The following is a 14,234-nucleotide window of genomic DNA, read 5'->3' on the forward strand; positions in this document are numbered from 1 at the left end:
CACCAGCTCAGCGCACCCACGCCCAGGGCAAAGGGCTGAGCCACGGGTGCTCTGCTATCAGCCTCATTAAACCTTAACGAGCCACGGCAGCAGCACAGTGCTCGGGCAGCAGTTGCGGGGGGGGGCACAGGCCCAGGGTGCCTTTATTGCAGGGCTCACAGCTTGATGGAGGCGACAGGGCCCAAGTGCAGCTCCAGGAACTGGACGATCTCCTGCCACGAGTGCTCCTGCGCCTTGGCGTGGGGCTGGGGCTCGCCGCCCCACACCACAGGCCGGGGGCTGCCCCGCAGGCTGGAGACGCTGCAGAGGGGCGAGCCGGGGGGCTCGATGAGGTGCCCAGCCCCCGGGTAGGAGAGCAGGCGGTAGCCGTCCTGCCGCATGCGCGCGGTGGCCAGCTGGGCGAAGAGCTTGCTGTTGAAGCTGCGGTCGGCCTCCCCCACCACGAAGAGGACCTTCCCCTGGATCTTCTCCACCGGGATGGCCGAGGCGCTGCAGGCGGGGTCCCGCGGGTCGGCGAAGATGGCCGAGTTGTCCATGGCGCCCAGCTCGGTGAAGAGCATGCGCTCGGTGTGGTAGGGGATGGGGGGGATGCGGAGGCCCTTGTAGATCAACGAGTTGCCGTGCAGGAAGGCCGTGCCGTTGATCCACACCGTGGCCACCACTTGCGGAAGGAAGGTGGCCATGGCCAGGGCCACCTCAGCCCCTTTGGACACGCCGATGACACCCAGGCCTGGGCCTCGCACCTGCGGTGGGAGAGGAGAGGGAGAACCTGGTGGCACCGCTCGCCCCGTGGGACGTCACCACGGTGCCCCCTGGCCACCAGCACGGCCCCAGATCCAGGATTTCCCTGGGCACCAGCACACCGGAGTCACCCGGACATCTCTGGTCGCAAGGAAGCCATCCCTGTTCACGGGACATCCTAGTTGGATGGGACATCCCCAGGCCCCAGGACGTCCCCACTCACACGGGCCACCCGCCGCCCTGCAGCACTCACCTTGGGGTGCCGGAGGAGCAGGTTGGCCGCCTCCTCGAAGTACTCCAGGTCCAGCTGGGTGAGGGTGCGGGGCAGGTCCTCGTAGGCGAAGAAGGCCAGCGCCAGCACCGCAAAGCCCCGGCTGGCCAGCAGCCCGGCCCGGAACTCAATGAGGCCGCCCGCACCCCCAAACAGGTCAATCACCGCCGGGAAGGGACCTGGCCCTGCGGGCAGCACGGGACCCGTCACCACGGGGGTGCCACTGTGGAGGAACCCCCCAAGCCCCTCTCCAGCTTCGAGCCACCGGGGTGGGGGCCTGGAAACCGAAGCCCTTTGGGTCTGGGGGCGCCCCCGTGCTCACCTGGTGGCAGCAGCAGGGCCCCCCGGACCCGTCCCTCCCGGATGGGCACCCGCTGCACGCCGGGGCCCACGTACCACCGCTCGGCCGTGCAGGCGGCCAGCGGCTCGTCCTGCGGCCCCGTCACCAGGCAGAGGCCGTCGAAGACCTCCAGGTGGACGAGGAAGGGGCTGCCCGCCACGTCGCGCTTCACCAGCCGTCGGAAGAGGGTGTCGGGCTGCAGGAACCAGAAGAGCCCCATGGGCCAGACGCCAGCGTAGTTGCCCCCCAGGGCGGCGTGCCTCCCGGCGTCCACCTCGCCCGCCTCGTCGGCGCGGTAGAAGGCACGCGCTTGGAAGCGCTCGCCGTGCTCGTCCGTCAGCCAGGCCCGCAGGGTGACCAGCTGCGAGGGGGCCAGCCCCCGCACCACCACCTGCACCGCCCGGTCGGCCAGCGAGGACTGCGGCGTCACTGTCACCTCCACCATGGTGGACCTGGGGACAGAAGCACCGCGCGTCACCCCCAGCGTCCCACCGAGCAGCCCCCCGCTCACCTCTACCCCTTCTCCCCGGCACCGGACGAGGCAGAGGGGCTGCAGGTGAGCTTTATGTCGCGGTCCCAGCCCCCTCACTCAGCCTGGCCAGGCCACTGCAGAGCCAGGAGCTCCGCCCAGCGCCAGCAGCAGCCCTGCCCAGGGACGAGGTGCTGCGTTCACCCACACAACGTGACTGGAAAACCAGCTGCAAGCCCCAAAACCACAGGGACGGGCTCCGAGCCCCTTCTTACCATGCGCAGGCGAAGGCTGGGCTAGTGCCAGGCCCTGGGGCAGGCGGCTGGGGAGAGGCAGCGCCCGCCACCCACCCTGCCTTGCGCGGCCTCGGCAATCATTAACCCAGGAAGCGGCGGGAGCGCAGGCCGCCCGGCCGATGACCCTCAGCTTTGCCGCACCCCGCGGCTCCTGGAGGGTCCTTCACCCCTCCCCATGCTCCCTCCGTGGGTGCTGCGTGTTGGGAACACCCCAACAGGGGGCTCTGCCTGCCGCCCTGGGGAACCCCGAGATCCTGCAACTGCAATAACCCTCCCCCTGCTTCGGGGGGCATGCGGCTGGCTTGCCCCCACAGCATTCTGCCCATCCCCACCGGTCCAATTCAGCGTGGACAGAAGGCACAGCCAGGAGCAGAAACAGACGTTTATAGGGCAAGAAAACCAAACACAAACGTGAAAAGGTACACGTGGATTTCCACCCCCAAGCCCCTTCCTTCCTCCCACCTCCCCACTGTCTCCCAGCCAACCCCAACCACCCCCCCCGAGAGGGGCAGCAGGAGGCTGCACTGCCCCACGCAGTCCCTCTCCAACCTCTGCAGCACAGCAGAGGTGCCCCCACCCCAGTGCTTGTTCCTTGGGGTGGGCAAGACCCCCTCCTGGAGGAAGGGGAACCCTGGGGGACAAGGGTTTGTGGTTCTCTGTAACCCCGGGAAGACAGGAGGAGACCCTCGGCAGAGGGATGCCAGCCTTCCCTTGAGCCACTGGAGGCGAGTCCAAAGCAGTTCCTCTTTGTTTTTATAAAGAAAAGGCAAATTTGGGCAGCTGAAACAGTTCTTGGCCAAGCCCCAGGCACTAGCAACACCCCGGGGCTTCACAGGGCAGGGGGATGCAGCAGCTAGATCCTGCAGATCACAGCACTGCATGACCCCCTCAGCTCCGTCCTGCTGTCTGTCCATCACTGAGGCCCCAGAGAGGAGCGGGACCCGCAGAGCCCCGGCCGCCCGGTGCCCTGGCCTCACTCCGTGGCTGCTTTGTGCCGCACGGGCGCCTTCTGGAGCATGGCCAGCGTGTCCCGCTTCTCCACCCGCCGCAGCTGCTTCTTCTTCGCCCGCTTGAGCTTCGTTGGGTTCCGGATCTGAGGGGAAGAGGCAGCTTTCAGGCAGGTGGAAAAGCACTGCAGCTTATCCTAATGCTCCTGGGAATGTCCCCCAGCTCATGTGGCAGGGAAGAGGCAATAATCACGCCCTCTTCACCCCACCATCCCCAGCTCCCAGGTCTCTTCCCACTGGACTCACCACTTGGACAATTTCTGCCTTCCGCTCGTTCTCCAGGCGCCGCTTCAGGTTCTCCTCCCGCCGCCGCTTCTTCTCCTGTGGGCGAAGCACCAAAAACATCCCTGCAGGTCCCATCCTCCGACCTTAAACCTCAACTAGCGCTGGCCCACGGCGCAACAGAGGTGCCAGCCAGGGAGCCGCGCAGCTACCGCAGCATGACAAACACCTGCACGTGCACAAAACCCACTGCACGAAGCCGAGCTGTCGGCACTTCCCCCACGAGGTTTGAGCTGACCGAGTGAGTTTATCCCAAGTCAGCAACTTGCAGCCTGCACGTGGCAGGACAACGGGGGGGCGGGGTTCAGCGTCCCGCCTGGCTGCAGTCGGCGGGGTTGTCCTCGCTGTGGGACAGGCGGCCCGCAGGGCCCTGCCACGATAACACCAAGCCCAGGACACGAGCAGAGACGCGACGTCGCACAACGGGGAGAGCGAGAAGCTTCTGCCCGCAGCCTGACTGGGCTCAGAGCTCGCCCCGGCACAGGCTGCCCGGCAGAGCAGCCCCCAGAGGGGCTGTGCGGTGCGTCCCAGCCCCGTTACCTCTCGCTCCCGCTGCTTGCCCTCCTGCAGCTGCCGCGCCAGCTCCCGGACCAGCCTCCTCTCCTGCCGCTCCTTCACCTTCCGCTCCCAGGAGGCGCGCAGGGGCTTGTCCCGGACCATCAGCGAGAACCTGCGCGGGGACACGGGGCCGGGCGGGCAGCGGGGGCAGGCGGGGCCGCCCCCCCCCCCCGGCAGCCCGGGCCCCGCGGGGCCCCTCCGCGAGCAGCCCCCGCCCGGCCCCGCCCGCACCTCTTCCTGCCCGGCTCCTTCCACACCCGCCCCGACTTGGGCCTGCCCCGGGGGATGGCCGCCACCGCCGCCTCCTGCCGCTTCTTGGCGGCCTTGCGGCGCCGCGGGGCCGGGGCCGGGCCGGGCGCTGGGGCCGAGCTCGGGGCCTCCCCCCCGGGCCCCGCCGCCGCCGCCGCCGCCTCCCCGTCCCGCTCCATCCTCCACGAGGCGCCTTCCCCGCCGCGCCGCGCGATGACGTCGGGAGCGCGCGCCGCTTCCGCGCTGACGCCGACTTCCGCCCTTCCTACCGCCATCTTTGTGCCGGGCAGAGTGCCCCCCCCCCCCAACCCCCCCACGCCCCTCCCACACGCGCGCCCCGCCATGTTTGTGCCGGGCAGCGGCCGCCATGTTTGTGCCGGGCAGCGGCTTCACCCCCACCCCCCGTCTCGGTGCTCGCCCCCCTCCCGGTGCTCGCCCCCGTCCCGACCCCTGCGGGCAAGGAGAGGCGCGAGGCCGCGGCCGGGGGGGGAGGCGTTTATTGGGGGTCCCGCGGGGGCTTCCACTGAGGCTTCGGGGCCCGGGCCTGGTCCGTGGGGCCCGGGCCTGGTCCGTGGGGCCCGTGCGGCGGCGGGGCCGTGCCCGGTTCCGTTACAGCACCTGCGGGGCAGAGGTGGAGGAGGCCGTGCTGCAGGCCGCGGGGGCACGGGGGGCATGGGGCATTGCGTGGGGCGCTGCTCACCATGCGCGTGTAGCTGTGCCGCCTGACGGCTGAGCAGCCAAAGGCCAGCGCCGCCACCGCCGCGCAGAACTCGAGCAGGCAGAAGAGCACCGCCACGGCGTCCAGCCCGTTGCTCAGCACCTGCCGGCAGCGGGGCCCCGGGGGCTGGCGGCTCGCCCACCGGCAGCTCCCGGTGCCCCCCAGCGCCCCGCAGCCCCCGGCTGTACCTTGGTGTTGGCGTTGAAGCACCACTCCTGCCTCGGCTGGTAGAGCGGGCCGCCGTCGCAGCCGGGGATGCTGCGAGTGATGGCCGTGGCGTGGATGAGGGTGGCCACCAGGGTGCTGAGGATGACCCCGGCGTTGACGACGCAGCAGGCCTTCACCTGTACGGGTCGCACCGCGTCGGCCGCCGGCACTCAGTGCTGCCGTGCGGCTGGCACTGGGACGCCTGCCCTGCCCGGAGAGCCAGCGAGGCGACAAAGCCGCGGGAGAAGCTGCTTCGAGCGGTGCCACCTTTGGTGACACTTTTCCTCCGTCATCCGAGCGCAGCTCGGCCAGGCCTTGTAGACGCCCTGACGTTTGAAGGCTCGGCCGCGCTCTGCTCGGTGGGCGGAGAGCTGGGCACCTCCGGAGGGTGGGACAGGCCCTCGGTGCAGGCCCGCGGGGGTCCTACCAGCTGCTGGGGTAGGCAGAGGCGGCAGAAGCAATGCAAAGCTCTTACCAGCAGGATGTTCTCTCTTTTGTCACTTTCCACTAGGAGAGAGCCTGAGACCAGGAGCTGCTCGGAAAAGAGATGAGGGAGAGAGTCAGCAGTGAGGCCGCACCTTCCCTGTCACACGTCCCGGAGCCCCACTAGCGTTTGGGTCTGCCCTTAGGAGCCCTCCATCCCCAGGGGGACTGTGGGCATGAGATGAGGGCGTACAAGGAGATCCTGGTGACCAGGGGATCCGCCCCTAGCAGCAGATCCCCTGAGATCTCTCGGGTGGTGAGGGGCTGAAGCCCCGGAGTGCCCCGCTTACCAGGACCCCGAGCCAGAAGAGGATCCCACTGGCCACAGGGAGGGAAAAGGCCCTGTGCTCTGCCGCAGTCAGGATGATCCCGAGGCAGAAGTGAATGATGCCGGTGACGATGTGGATGGTCTGGGAAAGGACAGGGGAGAGGGATCCCCAGGCACTGCCGGTGTGTCGGCGAGGATGGGCATCGCCGTTAGCCGTGTCCCACCCCTATCCCACTGCCACCGGCACGGCACCGAGGGGCTGTGCCCCCGGGACGCCGCGGTCTCACCCCCAGCAATTTGGGCTGTGCCTTTCTGAAGCCCCTGACTTGGAACGAGGACACGGCGGGCGCGGGTGGGACGGAGCTGGAGGCCAGCTGGGCCGCACGCGGGTCTGTGGCCGGGATGACCTCCGTGATGATCCTCACGCCGCCAGAGTCCGTCACCGTGGCTGCCATCGCCTGCGGGCAGAGCGGGGCTGGGGAGGCTGAAGGACGGGGCCCTGGGGATGTCCCATGCTACATCCCCGCCCCATACCTCGCTCAGCCTGAGCTCGCCTTGCTGCCCTTGCCTGCTGCCGGCGGTCCCGGTCCCCCCGGGGGTTTGCTGGAGCACCAGCTGGCCGGGGAACGCGGTCCTGCTGCCCTTTGTTCCCCGCAGGAAGTTTGTTCATGGAAATCCCGTCAGGCTGCTCTTGCTCAATGAGGGGGCTTTGCCAGCAGAAGGGAGAGAGGCTGCAAAACCCACACACGCGTCCGCCCTGCGAGCCTGAGGTGGGCACCGCCGCTGGGGGCTGGGGGCTCGGCATGCCCCGGGCCCTTCCCGGGCTGCCTCCTGCCTGCGGGCCCTTGGCTCATCGTCCCTGTAATCAGCCACCCGCCAGAGCCTCGTCTGCCTGCCCTGGGGCAGCAGAAATACCTAACGCTGGCAGTTGCCCGTCCCAGGTATTTGGCTCCTCGGGCAGCTCCTTACAGCTGCTGTGAGGCGTCCGGCCCCCGGTGCTTTCCTTACGGGGAGAAAAGGGAGTGAAACGGGGCACGGTGCGAACATCGCAAACCGTGTCAGTCCGCGGAGGAGCTAAGGGAGCTCCTTTGCTGCATTTTTATGTTTTTCAGGGTTCTCCTTCCCTCCCGGATGCCTCGACCCCGCGGGCCTGTCCCTGCTGACAGCAGCCCACCCGCAGGCGCGAGCTGGGGGGCTCGCTCCCCTTCCGAAGGGAAAGGGGATGCGGTTGTTTCCGCTAGGAAATGAGAGCTCAGCCTGGGAACGCAGCCACTGCACATGGCGAGAACTCCCGGGGGGCAGCTGGGGGGCCCCTTCCTCCCTCCTCGGGCCACCGGCTTCTGGCTCTGCCAGAAAACAGCCGCTTCCCCCCCGGATGGAGGAACAGCCGGGACGGTGGGGACCCTGCCGCTGGCTCCACACGCGCCCTGGCAAATCGGCACCCGTGGGACCAGTGCGGGTGGGATGGGCGGCAGGCGGGCACCCCCCCCGTCCCCTCGCCCTCTCCTGCGGGCAAAGCACGGCTGCAGCCCCCCGGCTGGGCCCCTCCACCCCTGCGACGGGCGTGGGGAAGGTTTGGGGGGCAGTGGGATGCGTGGGAGCACTTCTCAAGGCTGTTTTGTGGTGTATCAAACTGCCGGGCTGCGGCGAAATGCACCTGAGCTGAGCATGGGCACAGGGCACGCGTGCAGCTGCGGGAATCTGCAGAATCTGCAGCCCCAGCACTGACCCAGGGCAAGACAGGGCTCTCCGCAGCGCAGCTCCAGCAGGCGGTGTTCGGGTCAGCTTTCCAAAGCGCCTTTTCCTTTGCTTTGGCCCTAGAGGGAGCTGGGACGCTTGCTCTGGCCCCACTCAGCTTCCTCGGGCGGCCAAAGGCAGCGCTGGGCTGGGAGCCCACGGGAATCAAGGGGGACGGGGACGGCGTTTGGTCAGCCCCCACAGCCACCTCGCGGTGCCCCCATGGGCACGGAGGGACCGGCAGCTCCTCCACTCGCTGCTGGGTGTGCAGAGACCCCAGGGCACGGCTGCTTTGTCACACATCCCCACAGGGCTTTGTTTTCTTCTGGGGACATTTCCAAAGGTTTCCATCCCTGCCGGCCTGGCGCATCGGGGGCTGGCACCGTGTCAGTGCGCAGGGTGAGGCCGTAGAAGCGGGAGCGGGACCTGGCCAGCAGCACGAGTGGAGAGGGCAGCTTCTGTGTGAAAATGCACGTGGAAACTGTCCCTGGCATGTGCCGTGGCACTGCACGTGGGCACAGAGCCACCTGAGCTAGCGTCCCCTGCCCGCCTTGTCACCGCTGACGCCCAGTGGCGATGTCGCCCTTGGGAAGACGCCCGGGTCTGGAAGCTCCCCGCGGTGAGCCGGGCTGCGTCTCACCTCGGGGTGCAGCTTTCCAGGAAAAACAGGGGCATGGAGGAGTTTCAGCCTGCCGGCTGTGCTCCTGGTGGCTCTCAGCGCCCGGTTTCTGCTGGTGAGCAGGTGACACCCCAACGCTGGTGCGCTCGTGCTGGCTGCACACCCGCCGCGGCAGCACACGGGAGGGCACGCTACAGCCCCCGTGGAAATGCCCAGATCCCGTCGTTAGCCTTGTTGTCCTCCACCGGGAGCAGCGGCTTGTGTTCCCAGCCGAAACCACCCGCTACGGTGGATTTCCTCCCAAATCCACGTTTTCAGGCTCCTAAAGCATTCCTGGAGTTTCAGCCTTTCAGCCGGAAACAGCCGTGACCACGCTCGTCCCAGCAGCAGGACTCGCTTAAGTGCCTTAAAACCCCGTTTCTGAAGGGGGGATCCGTGGAGAAAGCGCTCTTCCCTTTCTAAATAAAGCCAGGTCCAGCTGGGGATGGCAGGAGCCCAAGGTAGGATGTTACAATTTATTTTGGAAACTGATGCCAGAGGAGGTGAAGCTTTCGAGCGCCTGGCTGAACAGATGCTGGGAAGTGGCAAGCCCTGGACGCCGCAGCCGGCCAGCCCCCATCTGCTTTGCCGTTGTACACGGCGACTTTTTTTAAGCTGGGATTTGCTCTCCCAACAGCTGGAAATCCTTCCTCCACCGGCCCGCCTCCCCCCCAGGCTCCAGGAGGGAGCGCAGGGACGCAGCCTGTGGGGCGCAGGCGCTGGGGAGCCCCCCCACGCCGACCCGGCGCCTCGGCGAGCCTGGTGTGACCGAGAGCCTCCTTCCAACCCAAATCCCTGCCTCTTCCAAGGAAAACAGATTGTGACGGTAATTGCTTTTCACAGAAAGTTTCTGCTTCCTGTGGAAGACTTTATATCCCCATAAAAATACCAATAGTCAATATTTGTCTTCTCTTCCAAGCCCGTGTTTCTGGCAGGGCTGTTACGGCACTGGGTCCTTAATGAGAAAGCCACGTTTTCTGGGGTGGGCTTCAGCTAACAAAAGCACAAGAGCTGGCTTTTATCTCCGCCTGTCCCTGGGAAGACGGAGCAGCCCCACTGTTCTCACTGCAAACACGCGCTGCTCCACAGTCCCCGTGCTGATGCTGTCCCTGGTCCGTGCCCCAGACACAACACCGTGGAGGGGCTGTGCTGTGCAGACCCCTCAGACTCCCCCCCAGTGCTAACCTGGAGTGCAGGGACTCCCTCTAGGCCTGCAAAACAAGGGCAGCCCCCTCCTCCAGGCTTGGCTGTCCCCAAGGACCCCTTCCCTCTAGCAGGGACCCCGAAGAGCAGCTCCTGCCCTGTGCACGTGGACACAGATCCCCTGTGTACCCAGCCCCCTGGACCCTGCTGCTCGCTGTTCCAGACCTCAACATTCCCCCACCTCCCCAGGGGTTTTCAAGTCTGCAAAATCCCCAGAAGAGCCTCGAAACACATATTCCTGCTCAGAAGCTGCAAGTGTAAAGACTCAGGGGCTCGGGATTGTTGCTTTGTCAATGCCCAGAGAGCTGGGAAGGGGCACCCTACGGCTCAGCCCCCTACAGCGGGGTGTGTGGGAACCCAGCCCTGAGGACCCTATAGAACAGGGTGAGGGCAGCGGTCACAGGCTCCCAAAAACACCGGCGCTGAGCTGTGTGGACAGAGGGGCTCGTGCCTCAGGAGCCACGGGTGAGGAGCCAGAGTTTAATGCACTGTGACCGCAGCGCGAGCGGTGAGAGCCTCTCCTTCCGCACTACCTCCCTTCTCTGGGGCTTTTCCTCCCGAACCGGCTCATTATTTTTTCAGAGCTGGGAACAGAAATAACTGACAGCAAGTGAATAATCCATGAGGTTTTGGCTGAGCGGTGCGAGCACGGGGAGGGGTTGCTGAAACAAGAAAGAAAACACGTAACTCGACTCAAAACTGCTCCTGGGCTGTGGCACAGCTCTGGCTCCTCACCTGACAGCCAGCAGCTGCCATGAGGCAGTCCCCGGGCTGAGAAACCCCCCCGAAAGAAGCAGAGCTAGGCCTGGCCTCAGCATTTATTTCCAAGATATAACAAAGCCGGAGCAGTACGAGCCGACGCAGAAAGAGTCCGGCTGCTGCACAGCCTGCAAGGTAGCAGCAGCACCACTGCCCCCAGTGGGTCCAGGCCCCCAGCCCGTGCCCGGCACACCCTGCAGAGCCCCCCCAAAGCACAGAGCCCCCCAGAGCAGCCGGCGGGCACAAGCAGCCCCCCATAAGGACAAGCCAGGGACAGGGGTGAGCCAAGATCCACCGGCAGGGAGGAGGGAAGGGGGCAAGCTCAGCGGTGGGGCTGGGGGCTACCAGCACGCCCCAGCCCACAGCGCGGTGAGAGGGGGACGCTGAAGGCCCTGGTCTGGGCACCGGCTGCGGGTGGCTTCGGGCACACTGAGGGGACCCGGTGCCGCTCTCAGGGACGTCCTCAGGGCCTGACTACACTTCAGGGGCGACCAGCTGCGAAACAGAGAAGCACACAGAGATGGATGCCGCCCGAGGGTCAGGGGGTGACCCCCGGCACCTGAGGGGGCTGGGGACCCCCTCTCTGCAGGCCGCTCGGTCACCTCGGTGTAGCTGGGTGGCTGCGGCAGCTCTGCCGGTGGCACGGCCAAGTCTGCCCGTGTGGCGCTGGGCACAATCAGCATGGCCTGGGGAGGGAGAAAAGGGTCAGCGCTCAGCCCTGGATGGGGTTGGCCCCCCGCGCTTCGCCCACCGCCTCGCCCGCCCTACCTCGTTGGAGCTCAGGCGGGTCGCCCGGCACCAGAAATTGGCGGTGGCGACAGCAATGCAGAACTCCAGGATGGTGAAGATGAGCAGCACGATGGAGATGCCGTTCCCTGCGAGCTCCAGGGTGGGGAAAGCGCCATCAGCAGAACCCAGGCTCAGCTGCGCGGGGCAGACCCCACCCCGCAGTTCAGGGCCAAGGGTTTTCCCCATCTCCCACTCATCCCGTGCACAGCAGCTGAGCCTTTGCAGGCAGTAAGGTTTTGCTCTGTGCCCTTCACCTCGCTGCTTTCGTGGTGCGCAGATGGAACCAGCCACTTCCAGGGCAAAAGCCAGTACCCGAGGTACCAGCCTGAAACAGGTCGGGTGCCTGACCCCACCACATGGGCACCGCCAGCCCTGGGCTCCCCAGCGGGGCTGGGAAAGAGCCCCACGGCAGCAGCCCCCAGGAGGGGCTCAGGCAGCATCCAGATCGAATGCCAAAGGGAGGGAGAGGGTTCCCAGAAGGCTGAACGCCACCCAGGCAGGGGAAGCCGAGGCACGGCCTTGCCCCTGCTTACCAGGACGAGATAGCTGTAGTAGTCGAAGCCAGAGCGGTACAGCCCGTTCAGGTTGAGGTCAACGATGAAGGCGACGATGCCCAGCAGCGCGAAGATGGCGCTGATGACGTTCATGGCCTGGCTGCCTTTCACCTGAGGGTGCGGGGAGGCTTTGGGGCTGGCGGCAAGCCCCTCTGCCCCAAGCCTGCAGCCATGGCTAACGGCTCTGAGCCAGCCCCAGCATCATCCTAAGCCACCCCCGGACCTCCCAGCGCTGGCACCGGGGTCCCGGTACCCCCTGAGCCCCCCAGTGACTCTGCTGACACAGCAAAAAGGGCTCGTTTCCAGCCCAGCTGGGTGCTTTTATTTTTTTTTCTCCTCCTTACCCATCATTCTTCCCTCAAATAGCTCATTTACAAAAATAGCCTCAGCACAGGTTTCAAACGGGGACACGGCTTCGCCCCAGCGGGGTTCGCCCATGCTCATGCCGCTCCCTCCCTCCCCCAAATTCGGGGTGGGGGCACACTCACCGCGCATTCCGTGGGGCTCTTCTCTGCCCCGATGGAGAGGCAGCCTGAGATGATGAACTGCGCCGGGAGAGAGGGGGCAGTCAGCTGCCGCACCCCCAGACCCATGCAATGCCCCCACAGCACAGACATGCCCCCCCATACGGCCAGCCCCGACCCCGTCCCGGTCCCCAGGCGGGGGGGGGCACAGCAGGCAGCCCCCTCCCCGCGCTACGCACAGACACGCCGCCCAGGAAGGGGATCTCGCCGATGACGAAGACCGAGGTGTAGACATTGGTGAGCGTGGTCAGGACGATCCCGAAGCCGATGTGCATGAAGCCGGTCATGATCTGGATGGTCTGAGCGGGGCGGGGGGGCATCTGTCAGCTGGGGGGGGGGGGGCAGGTCTGGATCCCCCCTCCCCTGGAGCAGCCCCGCAGCTCGGGATGTGGGGGGAGAGATGGGCTTCAGCCCCATCGTGGAGCTCAAACCCCACAGGAGGGGAGGGGGGTCCCTGCACCCACAGACCCCACACAGGGCAGTGCAAGGCATGGGGGGGCAGGCAAAGAGCGCGCACTCCTCACTCCCCCCCCAAATTAACTCCTCGGTGCTGGGGGGGGGGGGGGGAAATGTCCCTGTCCCCCCCCCATGCACACACTCAGGGTCTGGCAGCACCCACGGGGACGGAGCCCCCCAGGGATGTTAAGGGGGGGGGAGTTGGGGAGGTGCAGCGAGGCTGGGGAGGGGAGAAGGGGGCAAGCAGCGGTGCCCCCCCCGGTTCCAACTCACCCCCATCACTCGGTTCTTGCCCTTGGGGAGGGTCTCGGCCGTGTACATGACGGCGCGGCTCCCCAGCCGCAGCGTCCCCATCCCCTGCATGGAGGCGGCAGGGGCAGAGCGGCCACCGGAGCCCCCCCGCCTCCATCTACACCCCCCGAATCCCCGTGCCCCCCCCGTCCCGTCCCCCCCCTCCCCGCCGCCCCGGGGCCGCCCCCCTCCCGCACCGACGGGCGCCGATTGGAGCCGCCCCGTGATGTCAGGGGCGGCCCCGGGGGGGGGGGGGTCTGGCAAGGGGAGGGGGCGCCCCGGTGCTCGGACCCTCCTACCGGAGGGGCACCCAGCGCCCGAGTCCCCCCCCCGGCCCCCGCTCCCACCCTACCCACTCGTGGGCTGGGGGGGGGGGGAGAAACACGCGAGGGGCGTGCTAAAGCCGGGAGCCCCCCCCCCGCTTCGCAGCCCCCATCGCGCTGTTTACAACTCAAAAGGGAGAGAGGAGAAAAAAAATAAAAAAATAAAAAGCCCTGCAGCGAGTTCCTGGAAGAAGGCTCCATCAAGGGCCATTAGGCGCAGGAACGTCTCCTCCCCGTGGGCAGCGATGCGCGGAGCGGAGCCCCCCCCTCAGCCAATGCCGCCGGGGGGGGGCTGGAGCAGGAGCAGCTCCTGGGCACCCCCAGCCCAGCTGGGTCCCCACGTCCCCTGCCCCGCTCCCCCCGGCGCCCCCGCACCACAGCCCCCGGTGCTCCCCCCGCTACGTGCCAGCTCTGCCCCCACTTTGCTGGAGCAGCCCCCGGAGCCACGGCAGAGCTGGCATCACCCTAAAACCACCACCGCCCCCCCGGTGCCCCCCGCAGCAGCTGTGTTGACCCAGCCAGTCACAAGCACCAGTACATCCCAGTGCCGGCTCCTCTCCCCCTGGCCCAGGGCCACCACGTGGCCTCGCCCTTGGGCTCCCGGTGTTTTGATCCTTCTCAGTGGCACCCTGCCAGGAGCAGAAGCCGAGGGCTCGGGTGTAGAGGAGCAAACAAAACCAATCGCTAATTAAACATCCCGCATACCTCGACCCTCCCCTGCGACAGGATCCTGCAGCCCTCACCTTGCTGTTGAGCAACAGCATCCCACCGAGCCGCATCCCCTTACTGGGGACACAACCCACCCCCACCACCTCCACACTCACCCCCTTCCCCGCCAGAAGCCCCATCTCTGCCCCCGGCACCCACGGGAGCACCCCCAGTTAAGGGATGCCTCCACTGTGGGTGCATTTTTGGACAACACAGAGGAAAGCAAAGAAGGGTGCAAGCCCCCGGCACGGTGGGCAGCATGGGGTGTCCAACGGGACACTCAGGGGTACACGGGGGCACCAGGACAAGCCGCAGCCCCAGTACCCAGGGACGCACCCAAGAC

General features: G+C 66.9%; 4 protein-coding genes across 11 annotated transcripts; all 4 read right to left on the minus strand.

Moving 5' to 3' along the window:
• Positions 1-114: 114 nt before the first annotated feature.
• On the minus strand, positions 115-2,733 carry LOC308196252 (acyl-coenzyme A amino acid N-acyltransferase 2-like). 3 transcript variants are annotated; one of them, XM_080595028.1, is made up of 4 exons: positions 2,097-2,733; positions 1,335-1,804; positions 995-1,197; positions 115-743 (listed from the first exon to the last, which is right to left on the minus strand). In XM_080595028.1, exons 2-4 carry the CDS (start codon positions 1,795-1,797, stop codon positions 156-158), a joined length of 1,254 nt encoding a protein of 417 aa, XP_080451154.1. In that variant the 5' UTR covers positions 1,798-1,804; positions 2,097-2,733; the 3' UTR covers positions 115-155. The 3 variants fall into 3 exon arrangements, with proteins under 3 accessions (XP_080451154.1, XP_080451155.1, XP_080451156.1); XM_080595029.1 differs by lacking the exon at positions 2,097-2,733 and adding an exon at positions 2,030-2,089; XM_080595030.1 differs by lacking the exon at positions 2,097-2,733 and adding an exon at positions 1,942-2,054.
• A 149-nt stretch (positions 2,734-2,882) lies between these two features.
• On the minus strand, positions 2,883-4,503 carry CCDC86 (coiled-coil domain containing 86). Its single transcript, XM_080595066.1, has 4 exons — positions 4,196-4,503; positions 3,947-4,076; positions 3,371-3,445; positions 2,883-3,210 (listed from the first exon to the last, which is right to left on the minus strand). Exons 1-4 carry the CDS (start codon positions 4,486-4,488, stop codon positions 3,091-3,093), a joined length of 618 nt encoding a protein of 205 aa, XP_080451192.1. The 5' UTR covers positions 4,489-4,503; the 3' UTR covers positions 2,883-3,090.
• Positions 4,504-4,696: 193 nt separating this feature from the next.
• On the minus strand, positions 4,697-6,576 carry LOC308196272 (membrane-spanning 4-domains subfamily A member 15-like). The gene is made up of 7 exons (XM_080595062.1): positions 6,424-6,576; positions 6,177-6,347; positions 5,912-6,031; positions 5,614-5,670; positions 5,120-5,275; positions 4,914-5,033; positions 4,697-4,831 (listed from the first exon to the last, which is right to left on the minus strand). The coding sequence occupies exons 2-7, from the start codon at positions 6,342-6,344 to the stop codon at positions 4,823-4,825; spliced, it is 630 nt and encodes a 209-aa protein (XP_080451188.1). The 5' UTR covers positions 6,345-6,347; positions 6,424-6,576; the 3' UTR covers positions 4,697-4,822.
• A 3,716-nt stretch (positions 6,577-10,292) lies between these two features.
• LOC308196270 (membrane-spanning 4-domains subfamily A member 12-like) lies at positions 10,293-13,031 on the minus strand. 6 transcript variants are annotated; one of them, XR_013952135.1, is made up of 7 exons: positions 12,843-13,031; positions 12,293-12,412; positions 12,078-12,134; positions 11,569-11,700; positions 11,015-11,121; positions 10,849-10,932; positions 10,293-10,741 (listed from the first exon to the last, which is right to left on the minus strand). XR_013952135.1 is itself a non-coding variant. In XM_080595057.1 (7 exons), the coding sequence occupies exons 1-7, from the start codon at positions 12,930-12,932 to the stop codon at positions 10,721-10,723; spliced, it is 618 nt and encodes a 205-aa protein (XP_080451183.1). In that variant the 5' UTR covers positions 12,933-13,031; the 3' UTR covers positions 10,293-10,720. The 6 variants fall into 6 exon arrangements, 5 of the variants coding, with proteins under 5 accessions (XP_080451183.1, XP_080451182.1, XP_080451185.1 ...); XM_080595057.1 differs by having other exon boundaries at positions 11,015-11,128; XM_080595056.1 differs by having other exon boundaries at positions 11,015-11,170.
• Positions 13,032-14,234: the final 1,203 nt, after the last annotated feature.

Source organism: Anser brachyrhynchus, assembly GCF_964034855.1.
Source record: "Anser brachyrhynchus genome assembly, chromosome: 5".
NCBI lineage: Eukaryota > Metazoa > Chordata > Aves > Anseriformes > Anatidae > Anser > Anser brachyrhynchus.

Excerpts from the sequence above, each read along its gene's own strand:
- LOC308196252 (XM_080595028.1), bottom strand. The coding sequence starts at position 1,797 with ATGGTGGAGGTGACAGTGACGCCGCAGTCCTCGCTGGCCGACCGGGCG. Across the intron at positions 1,198-1,334 it reads GGCCCTGCTGCTGCCACCAG|GGCCAGGTCCCTTCCCGGCG; the intron begins GTGAGCACGGGG and ends TGCTGCCCGCAG. Across the intron at positions 744-994 it reads TGCTCCTCCGGCACCCCAAG|GTGCGAGGCCCAGGCCTGGG; the intron begins GTGAGTGCTGCA and ends CTCCCACCGCAG.
- CCDC86 (XM_080595066.1), bottom strand. The coding sequence starts at position 4,488 with ATGGCGGTAGGAAGGGCGGAAGTCGGCGTCAGCGCGGAAGCGGCGCGC. Across the intron at positions 4,077-4,195 it reads AAGGAGCCGGGCAGGAAGAG|GTTCTCGCTGATGGTCCGGG; the intron begins GTGCGGGCGGGG and ends GTCCCCGCGCAG. Across the intron at positions 3,446-3,946 it reads GCAAGCAGCGGGAGCGAGAG|GAGAAGAAGCGGCGGCGGGA; the intron begins GTAACGGGGCTG and ends CTTCGCCCACAG.
- LOC308196272 (XM_080595062.1), bottom strand. The coding sequence starts at position 6,344 with ATGGCAGCCACGGTGACGGACTCTGGCGGCGTGAGGATCATCACGGAG. Across the intron at positions 6,032-6,176 it reads CACAGCCCAAATTGCTGGGG|ACCATCCACATCGTCACCGG; the intron begins GTGAGACCGCGG and ends GTCCTTTCCCAG. Across the intron at positions 5,276-5,613 it reads AAAGAGAGAACATCCTGCTG|GTGAAGGCCTGCTGCGTCGT; the intron begins GTAAGAGCTTTG and ends CGACCCGTACAG.
- LOC308196270 (XM_080595056.1), bottom strand. The coding sequence starts at position 12,932 with ATGCAGGGGATGGGGACGCTGCGGCTGGGGAGCCGCGCCGTCATGTAC. Across the intron at positions 12,413-12,842 it reads GCAAGAACCGAGTGATGGGG|ACCATCCAGATCATGACCGG; the intron begins GTGAGTTGGAAC and ends CGCCCCGCTCAG. Across the intron at positions 11,171-11,568 it reads ACTACAGCTATCTCGTCCTG|CTGAGCCTGGGTTCTGCTGA; the intron begins GTAAGCAGGGGC and ends TGCCCCGCGCAG.